This window comes from Macrotis lagotis, chromosome 8 (assembly GCF_037893015.1).
Source record: "Macrotis lagotis isolate mMagLag1 chromosome 8, bilby.v1.9.chrom.fasta, whole genome shotgun sequence".
NCBI lineage: Eukaryota > Metazoa > Chordata > Mammalia > Peramelemorphia > Peramelidae > Macrotis > Macrotis lagotis.
In genome coordinates, this window is record NC_133665.1 from 177,346,777 (window position 1) to 177,366,610 (window position 19,834).

Sequence of the window (19,834 nt, forward strand, 5' to 3'; positions counted from 1 at the left end):
CCATTCATCCAACCATTCATTCATTTATTTATTTAGAACTGGTGATGGAACAAGATTACAAGATATTATCAGGAAGATATATGAAAGGAGAAAAGAAGGCTGGCTAGGTAGCAAGAATCATCCATTTAAATCTGGAATGGATCTTGTCTCATTTGACCTTCACCTGCTACTGAGTTCTAGGGATATTTTGGGACTTGTTCAAGGTCACAGAACTAGTAAGATTAGAGTTGGACCTCGAAGCCAATGGTTCTTTCCATTAGATCATGAAGAATGTATATTGAGCATGATGAAGGTTACTAGCTGTTGAACCCTTAACAAGTAATGGGCTGGGGGCAGCTAGGTGGCACAGTGGATAGAGCACTGGCCCTGGAGTCAGGAGGACCTGAGTTCAAATCCAACCTCAGACACTTAATAATTGCCTAGCTATGTGACCTTGGGCAAGTCACTTTAACCCCATTGCCTAAAATAAATTAAAAAAAAAGTCATGGGCTACAGTAGGGATGGGCAAGAAAAGATGGGTTGCCATTTGTATCACTGAAGAGAATGCTCATATCATTGGGATCATGGACCCAATGAAATGTTTGCACATGTAATTATCTTTGATTATTACTGAATGATAATACTTGCTAAAGGAAATGAAAATAATCTATTAGTATTTTAAGAGAACCATAATTTCATCAGTGTAGGCACCTTAGAGTAGAGGGAAAAGCACTGGTTTTTGGAGTCAGAGGATTTGGATTTAAATCCTGGGCTCCACCATTTTCTAGCTGCATGACCTTCAACCAGTTTCATTTCCTTCACTGGCCTCAGTTTCCTCTCTAATATAATAAGGTTGAATGAGATAGTCTCTGAGGTTCTTTGTAGCTCACAACTCCCCCACACCCTATAAGGTAGAAATTCATGAGTTTTGATGATGGTGAAAATTAGTCATTGTCATTACCAGCCTTTGAGTGTTAAACCTCTCTAGTCATTGAAGCTGGTCCTCCATTGACAGTTGTCCTAAGATCCATACCCCATGTCTTTCCAGCTTGGTAGAACCTGCCAGAGATGATTTTTTTCTGGTTATAAATTTCTAGATACCAGCATTATATCCAGGACACATTGTGCTGAGATAAGGGCTGCAAACATGGAAGACCAAGTTGATACTTTAATTAAACTTTCCAAATGCAATGTGAAAGAGATCAGAATTGTCTGTTGTTTTCTATTTCCTTTTATATATAGATATAAATATTTTATTTTTCCACCTACATGCAAAGGTAGTTCTCAATAATCATTTTTTGCAAGGTTTTGAATTTTCTCCCTCCCTCCCTTCCCTCTGATAGGCTATATATGTATAATCATACTAAACATAGATTCAAATTGATCTTTTTGTGGAAGGAGAATCAAATCACATAAAAGACTTTATAAGACAAATTTTAAAAATTGAAGATAGAAAGCTTTGGTCTGCATTTAAACTCCACAGTTCCTTCTCCATCACAAATCTTTTAGAATTGTCTTTGATTATTGTAATACTGACATAAACTTGTACATCATGGTTCATCATCATCTGATGTTGCTGTTAGTTTGTGCAATGTTCTTCTGGTTCTATTTACTTCACTCAGTATCAGTTCATGCAAGTCTTTCCAGGCTTCTCTGAAGTCCCATCCCTCATGTTTTCTGACAGAACAATAGTGTTCGATTACCTACATATACCACAGTTTCAGCCATTCATCAATTGATGGGCATCCCCTCAATTTCCATTTCTTGCCATTATACTGCTATAAATGTTTTTGAACATGTAGATCTTTCTCTCTTATTTGTACTCTTTTAATCATGACTTTATCATGGTAATACTGGATCAAAGGGTATGTCCAGTTTTATTGCCCTTTGGGCATAATTCCAAATTGATCGCTAGGAACGTTGGATCAGTTCACAAATCCACCAAGAAGACCTACTATCCCACTTTTTCTACATTCCCTCCAACACTGATCATTTTCCTTTTTAGTCATATTGACCATTTTTTTTGGGTAAAAGGTGGTACTCAGAGTTGTTTTTATTTGCCTTTCTCTAATAAGTCATGATTTAGAGCATTTTTTTTTCATTTCACTAAAGATAGCTTTTATTTCTTCATCTGAGAATTGTCTTTTTATATCCTTTGATCATATATCAATCGGGGAATGACTTGTATTCTTACAAATTTGACTCAGTTTTCTATGTATTTCAGAAATGAGTCCTTTGTCAGGAACATTAACTGTAAAAATTGTTTCCCACCTCATTGACTTCCTTTTAATCTTGATTGCATTGTTTTATTTGTTATTGTTTTGTATTTATTACAGGAAAAAGAAATTCCTTGTTCTGAAGAGTTCTCTCTGAGTAAGACTCTGGGTGATCCCATCAAGATTAGAGCCTGGAATATTGCTGGATTACCAACAGATTCATTCTCTATCGACAATGGAGTGATTGTTAGCAATTCCAGGCGTTGGTAAAGACCAGTGAAATGATTATTCTTATAAATTTAATCCCAAACCCTAAAGAATTCTTTATTTTTTCTTATTTTTAGAATTTTTTTGGACCCTTTTCCTAATAATGTCAATGTCAGATATGATTGGATTTTTGGTGTTGGTTTGTGATTTCACCCCATGGACCTCTCCATCTGCAATTGTAGTCTGAAAGAGTTGCCTGGAGGACTAGATTAGTGACTTCTCCAGGATCATAGCACCATTATGGGTCAGAGGCCTCTGGAGTCTCTTTCTGGCTCTTCCATTCTTCCTCTCCTAATAGAATCAGTCTGATAGAACCTGAAGACCACCTTTAAATGATGTGTGGTGTCCCTTTGGGATTTGTGACCCTGGGACACATTTAGGAAAATGTTTTTCTAAAAAAAGTAGTCCTTTCATTCAGATGGTATGAATAAGTGAGGGATGTTTACAGCAAAAATGATCATTATACAGGATGTTTAAAACTTTTAATAATCTCTAGCTAATCTTTTTTATCAGTATTTTGTTCTGTATCTAAGTGTGTGAGGCCATGGTGTTTCCCTCCTCCCCTTCTCACTTTTTTGTCCCCAATAAATGTTTGGGTGTCTCCACTGACTTTTCTTCATTCTACACTACAACTATGGTATATTTGGTATCTGGTTTGGTAAATTCATTTCTTCCTCAGTTGAATATTCTTTTAATTAAATTATTAAGACTTTGGGCAAGTGTATTCTTATCAGACCTTGTTAAGTATACCCCATTGCTAACCAGGAGCCTATGTTTCAGGGTCATGGAACATAAATCTAATGATATATTCACTTTACAACTAGATGTTTATTTCTCAGATCTGTCTTTCTTTCTGAAAACTCTATTCCCCAATTAGTAGCAGAAATGAAAACATCCCATGTGTCTCTCAAGTAAAAAATCTTTTTGCCTGAGACTTCAGCAGTGGTTTATTCATTCTGTCTTCCTTTTATTTTAAAGACTTGTTTTAAATTCCTAAATACATTTTAATTGAAGATCTTCTCAATTAAAACCCAAGTAAATTTTCATTGAATTTGTGATTTACCTGAGGAAGATACAAACAAGAGAAGCTTCTTTTTGTTGTTGCCCCTCCATCCCCTCTCATGCTACCTTTCGATTCATATTCTTAGTTATGATGTTTTCTAAACCTTTTCCTCTATCTTTTTGCTCTCTAGTTGATACAGTAATTTGTCTATGTCTGAGAGTACTTTATCTCAGCAACCCCCAAATTACAAGTGATTTAAATTTCAGGCCTTCATATGTTACTTTCTTCTCTGTTTCAGGCCTCTAATGATTGACCCACAAGGCCAAGCCAACAAATGGATTAAGAATTCTGAGAAGGACAACCAACTAAGTGTGATTAAGCTCTCAGATTCAGACTACATGAGGACGTTGGAAAATTGCATTCAATTTGGTACCCCCCTCCTTTTAGAAAATGTTGGGGAAGAGTTGGACCCCTCTATGGAGCCTTTACTGCTTAAACAAACATTTAAACAAGGTAAAAAAGGAAAATCATAGTGGTAGTAATGAGAATAAAAACAACAGCAACAATAATAAAAACTTATTTCTATATTCTTAAGGTTATGTACATATTCTCATCCAGCCATTTGAAAGCTTTTGATTTAGAAAAAACTAATAATATGTCAAATTATCTCTGCAGAATGAAAGGAAATCATTCTCTGAATCCTAGTGTAGGTGTGTCCCCTTCAGATACTCAAGTGTCCAGAAAAACTGCCCTTCCCTACCTGGGACACTCCAAGATGCTTTCCACTCCCCTTCCTGGATAGTTCTCAACTTCATGGAATTTCTCCTTTCCTTCATGACTCTGCTCAGGACAAAGTCCTTTCTTAACTTCATCCTCCAATCCCTTCTCTAAGACCTTGCATATATTATCTATATACTTACATATAGAGGCAGCCCCATGGCAATAGCTAAATGACAAACTGCCATTAAGTTTCCTTATCTGTAAAGTGAACAGGCGAAGGAAATGGCAAACTTTGCTTTGCCAAGAAAACCCTATAAACAGAGGTCCATGGGGTTGCATAAAGTCAGTCATGACTGCTATGATTGTCCAGTTTCACCAGGTCCTTATAGATGGACATGTTTTCTGCCCTGATTGACTGTAATCTCCTTGAGAGCAGGGGAGGTTTAATTTTGTCTTTGTTTCTCTAATGCCTACAATTCAATTTAATAAATATTTATTAAATGCGTAGTACTATATAGTGAATCAGATACTATGCTAAGTGCTAGTGATACAAAAAAGAGGTTAAAGATGTTCCCTGCCCTCAAGGAGCTAATAATTTAATGGTAGACACAATTTGCAAATGAGCTAGAAACAGGATAAATAGGAAATATATAAGAGGGAAGGCACTGGGGTTAAGAGATTTGGGGAAGATTTCCTGTAGAAAATGGAATTTTAGTTGCGACTAAAAGTTCCATAGACAGAAGTCCATAGACAGAACAGAGGAGGAAGCAAATAATTTTATTTTTAATCTTGAAGGTGCTGGGGATGCACTATAATTTATTGAGTAGGGGAGTGACATGTTCAGGAAGATCACTTTGATAAGTGTGAAGGAAAGACTTGGTGTAGGGAGACCAATTGACAGCTGTTGGCTATTGCAATAGACCAGTTGTGAAGGGGATATGAAAAAGATGTCCACCTTCAGAAAGAACCATACTGCTCAACTTGATCCTTGCTCTGTCTCTCAGTCCTTGGTAGATACTAGTTCCTTAATAAATACTGGCAGGTTGACTGATCCAATCTTATTTTCTCTGATTATTGAACTCAGTCTCCATCTTTGTTAGCTGCTGAGAATTTGTGTTGTTAGAGAAACACCAATAGGATTTTCAAGGAAGGTGAGTCATGCCAACCAGTTGGATCTGCTTTTTTCTTGTTTTCTGAAATATCAGGAGGCATTGATTGCATCAGACTTGGGGAAGTCATCATTGAATATTCCTTTGATTTCAAATTCTACATTACCACAAAACTAAGAAATCCACACTATATGCCTGAGTTGGCCACTAAGGTTTCTCTGCTTAACTTCATGATAACACCAGAAGGACTTGAAGACCAATTGCTCGGTATTGTGGTTGCAAAGGAAAGGTAGGTGCTTTCTTAGATGTAGCCAGAGAATTTGTAAATTCTAGAAAGGTCATTGAAGGCCATTAAACTACCTTTGTACATTTTGCATACTTATATCATATTTTGTATTTCTACATAATTTGCACAGTTTCCTTATCCTTTAAGTTATTTGTTAATAGCTAATAAAGATGTTAAAAATATTAAGTTTTACTTTCAGCTTGTGGTTCTATGAAGCATAGTTGGCCCTTGACATGATTTAATGTGTGTCATCTAAGTCTTGAGCAAAATACATTAAAAAGTCTGACTATAATTGTTTCCTCTGATAATATAAGGAGAGCTAAGGAAATTAAAATGGAAGAGTGATTAATTTGTTAAGCAATGTATAAGTATGAGTAAGTACCCTAGGATAGGATAGATTGGAACTTGTCATCACCTGTGACATTTATTTTACTTTTTAAAAACAAAGTCATTACTTATTTTTAACATTCATTTTTAAAAAACAAAGGTTTTGAGTTCCTAGTTCTCTCTGTCTCTTCAGTTCCTTCCCCACCCCATAATTAATTTTACCAGAGAAATTATTCAAAACATATTTTCCCATGTGCCATGTTGGCAAAATAAGCAAGGAAAATGAAGTGAAAAAAGTCTGCTTCCATTTATACTCAGAATTCATCAGTATTTTTTCATTGTGGGTCCTTTGGAACTGTCCTGGATCACTGCCTTGATCAGGTAGACAAGTCTTTTGTAGTTGATCATTATTATAACATTTTGCATCAGTTTATTTTGGTCTTTCATGGTTTTTTCTGAAACTACCCCCCCATCCCTACCCCCTTGTAATTTACCACAGTACAATAGTACTCCATTGAGGGGATAACTAGGTAGCGCAGTGGATAGAGCACCAGCCCTGGAGTCAGGAGGACCTGAGTTCAAATGTGGCCTCAGACACTTAATAATTACCTAGCTGTGTGATCTTGGGCAAGTCATTTAACCCCACTGCTTTCCAACACCCCCCCCCAAATAGTACTCAACCATAATCATATATAGTACAACTTTTCAGCCATTCCTCAATTGATGGGCACCCTCCTGGATTTCCAATTCTTTGACATTAAAAAAAGAGCTGCTACAAATATGAAAGGTCCAAATTGTTTTCCAGAATGGTTGGATCAGTTCAATATTCCACCAAACAGTTTATTAGTGTAACTATTTTTCTTTCATTTTTTCCAACAATTGTCATTTCTGAAAGGTGTGAGATGGTACCTCAGAGTTGTTTTAATTTTACCTTTGTCTAATCAATATTTAGAGCGATTTTTTTCATAAATCTAGCTTTGATTTCTCGTGAAAATTACATATTTATGTCCTTTGAGTTATCATTGGTCAAGAGCTCTTATTTTTATAAATTTGACTCAGTTATAATATTTAGGGTATATTTGAGAAATGAGAGTTTTATCAGAGAAGCTTGCTGTACAATTTTTTTTATTACTTCATTGTTTATAGCATCTTTTTTAGCAAATGTAGTTTCCCTGATTATCCTTTTTTAATTTTTCTATATCTGAGATCGTGATTGCTACCCCTTCTTTTTTTTTAGTTCTACTGAAGGAAAATAGATTCTGATTTAGCCGTTTGTTTTTAACTGTGTATATCTTTCTTTTTTGTAAGTTCTGTTTTCTAATTAATTAGGCTATCTACTTCTGTTCTATGGGTAAGCTCAAACCTTTCACATTCACAGTTATGATATATTATCTGCGTCTTTCCTTCCATCCCATTTCCTTTTATTACTTCTCTCTTATTCCTGTCCCTCCTTAAAACTATTTTACTTCTAATCAATGCCTTCCTTAATCTGTCCTCCCTTTTGTCATTCCCCCCATTTTCTCTTATCACCCTCCCCTCCTAATTCCCTTTTGGATAAGATAGAGTTCTATTCCCATCCTAATTTGCATATATATTCTTCCCTTTTTGAGTTGATTCTGGTGAGAGTGAAATTCAAACACTGCCCAACACCCTCCTTCCATTTCTCCCTCCATTGAAAAAGCTCTTCCTTGTGTACTGTTTTTATGTAGGAAAATTTCCCATTCTTTCTCTCCTTACCCCCTTCTCCCAGTGCATCCCTCTTTTCACCCTTTCATTTTTGGAGATCATTCCAACAAAATCAACTCACATTCATGACCTCTATGTAAACTCCTTTTAACTGCCCTCATGATGAAATTCTTCTTCCCAAATAAAAATATAAGCAATTTAACTTTCTCAAGACTTCAATGATTACTCTTTCATGTTGACCTTTTTATGCTTCTCTTGAGTCTTATAGTTTGAATGTCAAATTTTCTGTTCAGTTTTGGTCTTTTAATAGGAAACTTTTAAAGTTATCTACTTCATTAAACGTTGATTTTCCCCCCTGAAGGATTATACTCAGTATGTTGGTTAGGTTGTTCTTGATTGTAATTCTTGCTTCTTTGCCTTCTAGAATATTACATTCCAGGCTCTTCTGCTTCTTTAACATGGAAGCTAGTGTGTGATCCTTTTCCATCTGGCCAGTTCTGCTTTTTTTGGGGGGTGGGGTTTGCAAGGCAATGGGTTAAGTGGCTTGCCCAAGGCCACACAGCTAGGTAATTATTAAGTGTCTGAGGCCGGATTTGAACCCAGGTACTCCTGACTCCAGGGCTGGTGCTCTATCCACTGCGCCACCTAGCCGCGCCCCCACCAATTCTTTTTAAGATATTCTTCTCAATTAACTTTTTGGATTGTTTTATCCATTTGACCTAAACTGGTTTTTAACATGTTTTCTTCAGCACTTTTTTGGATCTCCTTCACCAAGCTTCTGATTTGGTTTTCATGTTTTTCCTGCATTTCTCTTCCCAATTTTTCTTCTATCTCCCTTACTTGATTTCCAAAATCTTTTTTGAGCTCTGCCATAGCAGGAACCCAACTTCTATATTTCTTGGAGTCTTTAGATGCAGAAGCTTTGACTTCTTCTGAGTGTGTATTTTGATTCTCTGTGGGACCAAATTAATTATAGTCAAGTTCTTTTTTTTGTTTGTTTGTTTACTCATTTCCCCAGCCTGTGCCCTGGTTTTGGGATACTTGCTGAGCTTTTGAGTATTGTTGGGACACCCCCTTCCTTCAAGGTCTTAGGGGAGGCTCTGGCTGCTCTCTTGCTGGTCTGTGAATGATCACAAGCTCTCCCCCCCCCACTCCCCTTACCTTTCGCGGGCTGCATGCTCTGGAAGCAGCTGCCAGGTGGTTCCTGCTGGGTGGCTCTGTGGGCCGGCTTCCATTTCCTGGGATCTGGGCTGTATTGAGGGTCATGGTCACACTGGAGATGGGCCATGCTGGCCTGGGCTTTGCCCTGGCAGAGGTCTCCCCACTGATCTTCCAAGTTGTGCTTTTTGCTGCCTGGAGCCAGGGCTCCCAGGGACCCAGGCACCCTGTGGGCTGCTTCCGGGGGGCTAGAGCTCCTTTGCTCCAATAATCCTGACTGTGCTGCCATCCCCTCCAACCTTGTGATTTTCCAGGTTGCCTTGGACTGGAGAATTGCCTTACTGGATCTTTCTGTGGGTTCTGTCTATCAAAAATTTTGTTAGAGTCATAATTTTTTGAAATATTTTTGGATTTTGGAATATTTGATTTTTGAAATATTTTGGAGAGAGCTCCTAGGAAAGGCTGTTCTCTGGCTGCCATCTTGGCTCCACTCCCCTAATCCAAAACTTCTTTCTGACTTCCTGAAGTCTTTTGTCTTTGACCTGGGAGTTCTGGAATTTGGTTACAATGTTCCTGAGATGGTGGAGCTGTGAACTCATCCAACCCTTCTGGAGAGCTATTTGGAACTATGCCCAAAGGGCAACAAAAATGTGCAGACCCTTTGACCCAGCAATACCACTACTGGGTCTATACCCTGAAGAGAGGATGAAAAAGGGTAAAAACATTACATGTACAAAAATATTTATAGCAGCCCTGTTTGTGGTGGCAAAGAAATGGAAATCAAGTAAATGTCCTTCAATTGGGGAATGGCTTAGCAAACTGTGGTATATGTATGTCATGGAACACTATTGTTCTATTAGAAACCAGGAGGGACGGATTTCAGGGAAGCCTGGAGGGATTTGCATGAACTGATGCTGAGTGAGATGAGCAGAACCAGAAAAACACTGTCCACCCTAACAGCAACATGGGAGTGATGTTCAAGCTTGAAGGACTCACTCATTCCATCAGTGCAACAATCGGGAGCAATTTTGGGCTGTCTGCAAAGGAGAGTGCCATCTGTATGCAGATAAGGAGCTGTGGAGTTTGAACAAAGTTCAAGGACTATTCCCTTTAATTTAGAAAAAAACAGATATCTTATTGTCTGATCTTGTTATCTCTTAGACTTCTCTTCTTTAAGGATATGGTTTCTCTCTCATCACACCCAATTTGGATCAAGGTACAACATGGAAACAAAGTAAAGACTGACAGAGTGCTTTCCATGGCGGGGGGAGCAAGATTGGGGGGAAAATTGTAAAACTCAAATAATATCTTTAATAAAAATAAATTAAAAAAACAAAAAAACCCCAATGTTCCTGAGAATTTTCATTTTGGGATCTCTTTGAGGCTTTGTAGCTGTCTTTTTCTGAGTTTATGACTTGGTCTTCCCTGCCACTGAAGTCAATATTTATGGTCAAATTCTTTTTTTTTATTGTTTGCTCATTTTTCCAATCTGAAGCAACTGTCTTTTTCAAACTTCAGTCTTTTTTGTACTTCTCTTTTCAGAACTAGCTAGTTCTGAGAGTCTGCAAGTTTTTGGTACTTTCACGGTGATGTGATATTGGTAAAGGCATGGGCACTGATTTCCTGGTCTGTCCTCTGGTCTTTACCAAGGAATGGCTTCTGGTCCCCAAAAGCCACAAGCACCAGTGCTCTCTTTACCTTGGAACCAGGGTCCCTACTCCCTTGTGACTATCAGAATTCTTCTCCACTCTGGAACTGCAATCAATAATTGTATATGAGCAAAAGAGTTGCCAGTCAGTACCAGCAATACCCAGTGCCAGTCAAGGATCTCCTGTAATCTATTTTTGAAATGTTATTTTATTTTTTCCATTTACATGCAAAGATGTTTTTCAACATTCATCTTTTTGTAAGCTTTTGAGTTCCACATTTCTCTACCATCTTCTCTTTTCTTCTCCCTTTCTATGTCATCGAGCAATCTGGCTTGGTTGTACATATATGTTCTTGTTTAATATATTTCCATATTAGTCCTGTTGATTAAGAAGAATCAGAAAAAAGGAGAAAATAGTACTCCTTCATATTCATATACTATAATTTGTTCAAATATTCCCCAATGGGGTTGAGCATCTGCTCAGTTTCTAATTCTTTGCTGCCACAAAAAGAACTGCTATATATATATTTTTGTACATGTGGTTCTTTACCCCTTTTTTATGATCTCTTTGGGATACAGTCCTAGTAGTGTTACTGCTGGATTAAAGGGTATGCACAATTCCCTGAAAGCTATTTCTGAGAGCTCCCATTGTTACTGCTGCATGTGGGCTCCAGTCTAGTCAACCTTCCAAGTTTTCTTAGACTGGAAAATGTCTCACTCTGCTCAAAAGACACTCTTGTTGTCTCACCTGCTCAAAAATTTGATTTGAGGAATTTTTTAAAAGTTGTTTGGAGGGGAATGTCAAGAGAGTTCAGTTGGGTTTTCTTCAGTCCACCATCTTCTCCAGATTGGTTTATCCCTTTATTAAGTTTCCTTAATCCTATAAATTTATGAAAGTTGTGACAAACTGCATATTTGATGGCTGTTGAACCACCTTCATAAAGAAAATGCTTTTCTTTTGTTAGACCAGAATTAGAAGAAGAAAGAAATGCTCTCATTCTCCAGTCTGCTGCCAACAAGAAACAGCTGCATGATATCGAGAGCAAGATTCTAGAAACCCTGTCATCCTCAGAAGGGAACATTTTGGAGGATGAAAGTGCAATCAAAGTCTTAGATTCAGCAAAACTTATGTCCAATGAGATCTCAAAGAAACAACAGGTAAAACCAGAAACAAGCAAGAAATTAAATAAGATCTGTGAAATGGAAGCTTCCATTAGAAGTCAGTGCGGTGTCACCAACAGAGAGCAGGCCTTGGAATTAGGAAAGTTGGGGTTCAAATCCTGCCTTTGACACATATTTTCTGGGTGACCCTGAGCAAATCACTTAACCTTTGTCTGTCTCAGTTTTCTTATCTATAAAATGTAAACTAATAATAACCCGTACCTCCCAGGGTCATCATGAGGATGAAACAAGAAAATATTTGTAAATATTTGTTTTATATGAAATGGGATAATATTTGTTTCTGGCACAATACTTTACATATAGTAAGCGCCATATAAACATCAGCTATTTTCATCATCATCATCATCATTATTATTATTTTGTAAATTTCATTTCAGTGGAAAGAAAAGTTTTTGAAAATTGTGCTTTAGGAGGGATTTTTTTCCCATGTATCAGTTAGACAGTGTAAAAAGTCTTGAATTTAGAGTCAGGGACCCTTCAGTTCAAATCCTGCCCCACATACCAGTTATATGATCCTGGGGAAGTCAGTTGATCATATTATACCACTGTTTCCTTATCTGGGAAATGAGGGGGTTGGGATTGATGACTTCTGAAGTCCGCACTAGCTCTAACTAAATGTATGATCTCCAGATACCCTGCGATTCTTATGGTATTTTGTCTGTCCCTTTCATTTGGAGAGGCTGAAGCCCAGGAGGAATTAAGTGGTTCTTCCAAGGCCATAGTGTGAGAGGAAGCACAGGAACTCATACTATTGATTTAGCACTGGAAAAGATCATAAGCCTCACCTCATTTTATAGAGGAAGAAACTGAGCTCAGAGAGATTAGAGATCTGTCCAGGATCACATGGGGAATGAGTGTCCACAGCAGGATTTGAACCCAGGTCTTCTTGATTCTGAGTTCAGCACTCTATTCATAACCTGTTATATTATATATTAATATGTAATATACATATATATTTTTTAAATATACTTATAAAATCTATATTGATTCTGGTATTGTTGTTATTGTGTTGGGATATGGCTTTTAAAAAAATAAATTACATTACTTGAAAAGTGAAAAGATCGTTCCAGAAGCTGAATATAAACCCTCTTCCATTCTCAATTTCCCTCACTTTTGAAGATTGCAGAAAAAACAGAAATTAAAATAGCAGAGTCCAGAGAAGGCTATCGCCCCATTGCTAAGCATTCCTCAGTGTTATTCTTCAGCATTGCAGACCTGGCTAACATCGATCCCATGTACCAGTATTCACTCGCTTGGTTTGTTAACCTTTACATCAACTCAATTCATGATAGGTAAGCTTCATTTCCCCCCTACATTTATCCTCTCAAGGTAGAATTTCCCATTTTTCATATATGGAGGTATTGATATGGACTGTTAAGTTTCTCCTTTGCTCTGACTATTCCTTGACTGTCATCCCTCTCTCTCTTCTGATCTCCCAAAGGGGCTCTTGATTCATGATAGGTAAGCTTCATTTTCCCCTCCATTCTTTTTTTTTTCAAAACTCAAGAAATCTTTTATTGGTTATTTTTTAAGTCATTTATGCCATGAATTCATAGGGGATTGGTTCCAACAGCTCAGGTTCCTTGCCATTGGTTCTCATAAAGTGTGCTTCTCTGGGTGCAGCAGGCTGACGTTTTAGTTGAACCCAAGTGCCTTTTTCTTTGGCTTCTTTCTTCTTCTGATCATTTTCCTTTACTCGCTTCAGGAAGCTATCTCTGCTCTTAGAATGCTTAATATGCTCAATATGCACATTAATTCTCTTGGCTAGAATCTTGCCCTCAACCTGTTTGTTTACAACAATGCCTACAGCATGCTGTGTAACATTATAGACTCGTCTAGTCTTGCCATGGTAACATTTGTGGGGCATTCCTTGCTGAACTGTGCCCATACCCTGTGCCCATACAATATCACCTTTCTTGTATATGCGCATATATGTAGCCAGAGGGATGACACCATGTTTTTGAAAGGGCCTAGAAAACATGCATCGAGTCCCTCTCCTTTTTCCTTTTGTGTTTATCATTTTGGCAACTCACTGGAATATGGCGGAGCTGGCAGAAAGGCCATTTATTCTTTATAGTTAAATTTTCCACTTTTTGTTTTGATGGTAATGGTATAGACTGTTAAGTTTCTCCTTTGCTCTGACTATTCCTTTATAGGCATCCCTTTCCTTTCACATCTCCTTCCTGATCTTCCTTCTTTCTATACTTTATCTCTTATTGGTCTCATCTGTTCTTGACATGGTGGCTGGTTTTCTTCTTTACTGCTAGGGGTGCTGATTCAGACGGATTGCCTTGGGAGTCAGCCTCTTGACCTAATCCTTATACCCAGGCTACCACCAGGCTTTCGCCATCTGTGTAGACCAGTGAGGCCTAACTGTGTAAATCTGCTCTACTAGACCCACCAAATCCTAGCATTACAATTGGAGGGAGCCTCCTGATGCAGGAGTTCTTAGGTTGGTCATGGAGCCCTTCTCAGAATAAAGTCTCTTGCCTCCATTCATAATGGACTAAATGCTAAATTTGTTAGAGATTCATGATAAGAAAGATAGAGAATATATCAAATCCAACTGACACCCACAAGAGAATTCTCTTCACAACATGTCTACAAGGCCTCATCCAGCCTTTGCTCATAGACTTCCAATGGCAGGGATGAAGCTCAGGGGGAATTAAGTGATTCTTCCAAGGCCATAGTGTAAGAGGAAGCACAGGAACTCATACTATTGATTTAGCACTGGAAAAGATCATAAGCCTAACCTCATTTTATAGAGGAGGAAACTGAGCTCAGAGAGATTAGAGATCTGTCCAGGATCACACGGGGATCCCAAGATGGCCCTTTCCATCCAGGGACAGCTCTTAGAAACAAATTTCATGACATTGTGCTTCAGTTTGACTCTGAATCTTCTCCCATCACTTCCCATTCTGCCTTTGGGGTCAGAAATAATCATTTTTCATCCATTTTCTATGGGATAGCTTTTCAAATATTTGAATATAGCTGCCCCATTCCTTGAAGGCATCCCTTTTCCATTGGTATTTCCTATTGACCTTCATATGATGTGAATGCCAGTCCTAGAAGCAACTGGTCCTAGAATCAGGAAAACCTGAGTTCTAGTCCTGCTTCACATACTCACTGTATGATTCTGGGCAAGTCACTTAATCTCTGTTTTCCTCAGTTTCCTCAGTTTCCTCATATATGAAATGAGGACCCTGGTTTTTGATGGCCTCTGAATCTGTGATTCTTTGGTTTCTCAAAATTCTGGCTATCCTCCTTTCAATACTCTCCATGCTGGTATTGTCTTTTCATTAAATTCGATGCCCAGAATTGAAGATCATATTCCTAATGAGACATGACTAGGGCAGGGTACAGGAGGACTTATAACCTCTTTATTCTTGGATATTTGACTCTTAATGAAATCAAAGACCACATTCACTGCCTATATTACTCATGGTGAGCTTGCAATCCAGTCAGACCTTCAGATCTTTTTTTAAATCAGCATCTGCCCTGGCCAGGAAAGGATACTTGCCATTGAGAAAGGGCAGCCATACCATGATCCTGGATTCCATAGTAGACTGGGTCTTGCAATGGTGTGTTTTTAATGAGCTCTCTTAAAATGGTTCATACTGAAGGAATTCTCAGTAGATGGGACCATGGAGAGGTTAGAAGCTGTAGATGACCAGCAAGGCATAGAACTCGCTGACTGGTTCTTGTGGACAAAACCATGGACTGCTGCTTTTCTATCCTCAGCAACCCTCAGCAACAAACCTCAGGTTGTGTTGCTCCCCCTCTTCGCCCTCCTATTTAAATGGGAACTACGTATATCAACACCTTGGCCAGCAGCTGAAAAACTAGAAACTGCTTCCTAAGCCCCAGGCACTATTGCTAGTTGGTATCTTGTTAGAGCCTAGGACCCCAGACCCTATCCCGATGGAGGAACAAGAGCCACAGGCACCTACCATCCTTCATATGGAGAAGATCCTACTTGTATTCCACCTCACCTCTTAATGGGCTCATCTGTCCCTTTGTCCAGAACAGGAGGTGTCTTCAGAAACATTTCTTTCATCTGTCCTAAAGAAAGTCTGTTATTGAGCACAGAAGAGGGTCTTCAAAGCTAAACCTGCCTCCAATAAGAGAAGGCCAAGCAGTTGGATCATATGGCCTTCCTGAAATTCACTTGCCTGTTGCTTCCATCCCATTGGTTAACTTTGGAATTTTATTGCCAACTTTTGCCTCCTAAAATCATAAAGCTGTAGAGGATTAAACGTTTATTGAATTATACAGATGACTTTTGCTAGAAAAGTTCAGAGAGCTGGTTAACTTGAATGAGCCATATAGTGGAGCTGGATTGCAAGCTGGATTGTGAACTGGACTCAAAGGCTGAGCATTTGGATAGGAGAGAAGAGGAGGTGCAAAGGGCATGATCTTTTTTTTTTTAGTTTTTTAGTTTTTGCAAGACAAATGGGATTAAGTGGCTTGCCCAAGACCACACAGCTAGGTCATTATTAAGTGTCTGAGGCCGTATTTGAACTCAGGTCCTCCTGACTCCAGGGCCGGTGCTCTATCCACTGCACCACCTAGCCACCCCATAAGGGCATTATCTTGGAATCAATCAATAAACCTTGTTTGTTTTATTCTTCAAAATGTTTCTAAAATTCATCCTCTTATTTTCCCACCTCAATCCCTTTGCTTACACCCTGTCCTTATTTTGTAATATTTTCCCCTTTCTCTCCATGGATCCAAATCCTCCCATCCTTTGAGATACAACTCATATTTCCCCACCTCAGAGGTTTCCCTAAATTTTATTCCAGCTGAAAGTGGTATCTGTCTCTGTCTTTTTCTGTCTCTTGCCTTGCCTTCCCTCTCTCCTTCTCCTGTTTTCTCCCTTATCTTCTGTTGGTGTGGAGGTTGCCTTGCTGTGGGTTATCATTTCACCTGTCTCATCTCCCCATCACTCCCACATCTCCCCACTCCCACAGACTGTCTGTGCATTTCCTCTTGGTCCCTTTAACCAATACATATTTGTTCATTTATTTCAGTCTTGTATTGGGTAGAAGAATTAAATAAGGCATTTTTGCAAAGTGGTTGAGATAATGGAAATCATAGTTCATTTTTCAATGGCATGATCCTATTGTATGTTGTGACACTGAAAATTCAATTATTAAAGTCTTTTTAACCAAGATTTTTTCTTGTTTTGCTCTAATTTCATCATTTTAGTAACCGATCGAAGATTTTGGAAAAGCGCCTTCGTTACTTAAATGACCACTTCACGTATAACTTATATTGTAACGTATGTCGGTCTCTGTTTGAGAAGGACAAGTTGCTCTTTTCCTTTTTGCTGTGTGCTAACCTACTCTTGTAAGTGGCATTCTCCCCAGGCCCCAAGCCCCTCACCTCCCACCTTAGCTTAATTAACAAAAGCTGAATATGAAAAATAGAATCGAATCTCAAGGACTTCTTCACCAAAGCCTTCTGCATTTTCTCCCTTGGGAAGCCTGTAGTATGCCCTCCTCTTCAATCAATATTTTACTGACCCCACAAATCGTTAAAATATTCTTATGTTGTTCTCAGTACTTTTCCAACCCCTCCCTCTGTTGGTGTTTGCTTTTGACATACAGGGCCAAGAAAGAGATCGAATATGGAGAATTTATGTTTCTTTTGACTGGTGGAATTGGCTTAAGGAGCGCTGAGGCAAACCCGGATCCTTCTTGGTTACAAGAAAAGAGTTGGGAAGAACTATGCCGAGCAAGTGAATTCCCAGCCTTTAGAGGCCTCAGGTAACTGAATTCCTAAGATATCACAGAGCACAGGGGCAAGTGATGAATGAAGTTAGTGGTTAGTGACTGTTCTGGAATAATCCTGTAGGAGCCCATGTTTCTTTCCCCCACCCCCACCCCAAGACAAAATCTTGCTTCACTTTTATTTAGTAGAGTGTAAGCTCTCTGAAGGCAGGGAATTTCCTTTTTGTCTTTGCATGGCCAGCACCCAACACAGTACCATGCACAGAGTAGATAATTCTTAAATTTGGTTTGTATTGAATTTATTTTTGTCAAATAAAAGGAAAATAATAACTATGAAATGTTTTTCTTTTAGGGAACATTTCCAGAAAAATATTAGAGACTGGCGTGAAATCTATGACAATAAAGAGCCACATACTGTTCCTTTCCCCAAACCATTTGACACTTGCCTGAACGAGCTGCAAAAATTAATTGTGCTTCGTTGCTTAAGACCTGATAAGGTAACAGACACTTCCTCAGTGTGCCACCCTCACATGATTGTTAGGAGGTTCTGGGATTAACTAGGAAAGATGTCATGTTTTGGAGAGCTGCCATGAAACCTGGGAAATCTCCCAGTTCAAATAGTTGGCAGGCTTGCACCAACTACCACACTTGCAAGCCTGCTGGCCATGGTATGGAGAAATCAGATTTTATTAAGAAGTAAACCCAATAGGTAGGCAAGAGATTTCATTGCAATCAAAACTGTCTCTGGTTCTCAGTTTCTTCCTTCTAGATAGGAGAGATGGTTCAGATAATCACAATGATCCTCATCTATCATTTTGTTTTAAAATACTCTACTCTTTTTATATTTTATTATATAATTATCCGTTTATGCCTCATGCACCTATTGGATCATCATCCAACCTCTTCTTGAAGCTCAGTATCTCTTCTAGCATCTAGCACACAGTAGGGTTAATACTTCACATAGCAGTAACACACTAGGGTTCTTTGTTGAATGAAGGAATCTCTTTCTATGAATGGAGTCTTTCTTGGCTTTCAAAAAGATTACTCCTTTCACCAAGTCATTGATTGGGGACTGTTAGATAATGCACTGAAGAGACTGCTAGACCTGGGATCAGGAAGATCTGTGTTCAAACCTGGCCTCGGACCCTTATTAGCTTTTTGACCATGGCTAATGTCTGCTGTTTCCTCATTTGTAAAAGAGGGTTTATTATAGCACCTACCCCTCAAGAGTTGTGAGGAGCAAATGAAATAATATTTGTAACGTGCTTTGCAAGTTTTAAAGTCCTTCAGAAATATTAGCTCTATTATCACTGGCACTACTCAGAAATGGCATTTCATTTCCTATTCCATCAAGTCTGTTAGGCTCACAAAGCATTTTTTTTAGGTTTTTTTTGCAAGGCAAACAGGGTTAAGTGGCTTGCCCAAGGCCACACAGCTAGGTAATTATTAAGTGTCTGAGACTGGATTTGAACCCAGGTACTCCTGACTCCAGGGCTGGTGCTTTATCCACTATGCCACCTAGCTGCCCCTCACAAAGCATATTTTCCCTTTCTCTCCTCCCCTCTCCTCTCCTCTCCCCTTCCCTCCTCCTTCTTCTCCTTCTCCTTCTCCTTCTTCTCTTCCTTCTCCTCCTCCTTCTCCTCCTCCTTCTCCTCCTCCTCCTCCTCCTCCTCCTCCTCCTCCTCCTCCTCCTCCTTCTCCTCCATTCCTCTCTCCTCCTTCTCCTTTCCCTTCCTTTCTCTTCCTTTCCTTTCTCCTTTCCTTCCTACACTTAATAATTACCAGCTCAGTAACTTGGCCAAGTCACTTAACTCCATTGCCTTGCAAAAAAGAAAAAGACCTTCTCTTTCTCACTTTTGAGGTTGTTTTTCATTCCAGGCAGGAGATGAGAGAATGTTTGCTTCTCTTTTAGATATGTTGGATTCTTCCTTTGCTCAGAAATCCTTTCTTTCCTGAAGTCATTCCATGTTCTCGTAGGCTTTGGGTCTGTTATTTTGCCAATTATATCCCTTTGGAAATCTGAAGTAGATAGGAGCTTGGGCACAAAGTGTGAAATCAGTTTATTCCTGAAGCCACAGCCACATTCTTTATCAGACTAAAGCATTCAGACTTTTCCATGTGAGGCCTTTTTCCTTTCTTTTCATGGTGCAGGCTATTAAGCTTTTACTATGGTTTGACACTTCCGCCTCCCCCTTTCTATCTCCATAGATGAGCTGGGATACTTTGCTTTACATTAAACTTTTACTCTAAATGTTAAACAAAATGCTTTGTTCAGAACTATACAGAAGCCTGTGCCAAGTCAAAACCTGCCTAACCCTTAACTTTTTATTTTCTCTTTTACACAGATTAGCCCAGCTATAACTAATTATGTAACTGATAAACTGGGAAAGAAGTTTGTAGAGCCTCCACCATTTGATTTGGCAAAAAGTTATTTAGATTCAAATAGTACCATCCCCCTCATCTTTGTGCTGTCTCCAGGAGCAGATCCCATGGCCAGTAAGTGTATGGAGTGTGGGGACAC

At 38.8% G+C, this 19,834-nt stretch overlaps 2 protein-coding genes across 10 annotated transcripts in view; one reads left to right on the forward strand and one right to left on the reverse strand.

The window, feature by feature from the left end:
- Window positions 1–19,834, forward strand: part of DNAH12 (dynein axonemal heavy chain 12) — a 174,806-nt gene that overhangs the window by 124,606 nt on the left and 30,366 nt on the right. For 7 of the 9 annotated variants that reach the window (XM_074198897.1, XM_074198898.1, XM_074198902.1 and 4 more), the window contains 9 exons: window positions 2,316–2,461; window positions 3,764–3,978; window positions 5,391–5,583; window positions 11,365–11,557; window positions 12,701–12,873; window positions 16,790–16,930; window positions 17,191–17,349; window positions 17,666–17,810; window positions 19,659–19,809. In XM_074198897.1, coding sequence (XP_074054998.1) covers window positions 2,316–2,461; window positions 3,764–3,978; window positions 5,391–5,583; window positions 11,365–11,557; window positions 12,701–12,873; window positions 16,790–16,930; window positions 17,191–17,349; window positions 17,666–17,810; window positions 19,659–19,809 — 1,516 coding nt within the window. Of the gene's footprint in view, window positions 1–2,315; window positions 2,462–3,763; window positions 3,979–5,390; window positions 5,584–9,611; window positions 10,036–11,364; window positions 11,558–12,700; window positions 12,874–16,789; window positions 16,931–17,190; window positions 17,350–17,665; window positions 17,811–19,658; window positions 19,810–19,834 lie in introns of those variants that run through there. The other 2 variants (XM_074198901.1, XM_074198905.1) reach the window with 2 other exon arrangements.
- On the reverse strand, window positions 13,094–13,601 carry LOC141496383 (large ribosomal subunit protein eL21-like). Its single transcript, XM_074198908.1, has one exon. The coding sequence runs from the start codon at window positions 13,599–13,601 to the stop codon at window positions 13,119–13,121; it is 483 nt and encodes a 160-aa protein (XP_074055009.1). The 3' UTR covers window positions 13,094–13,118.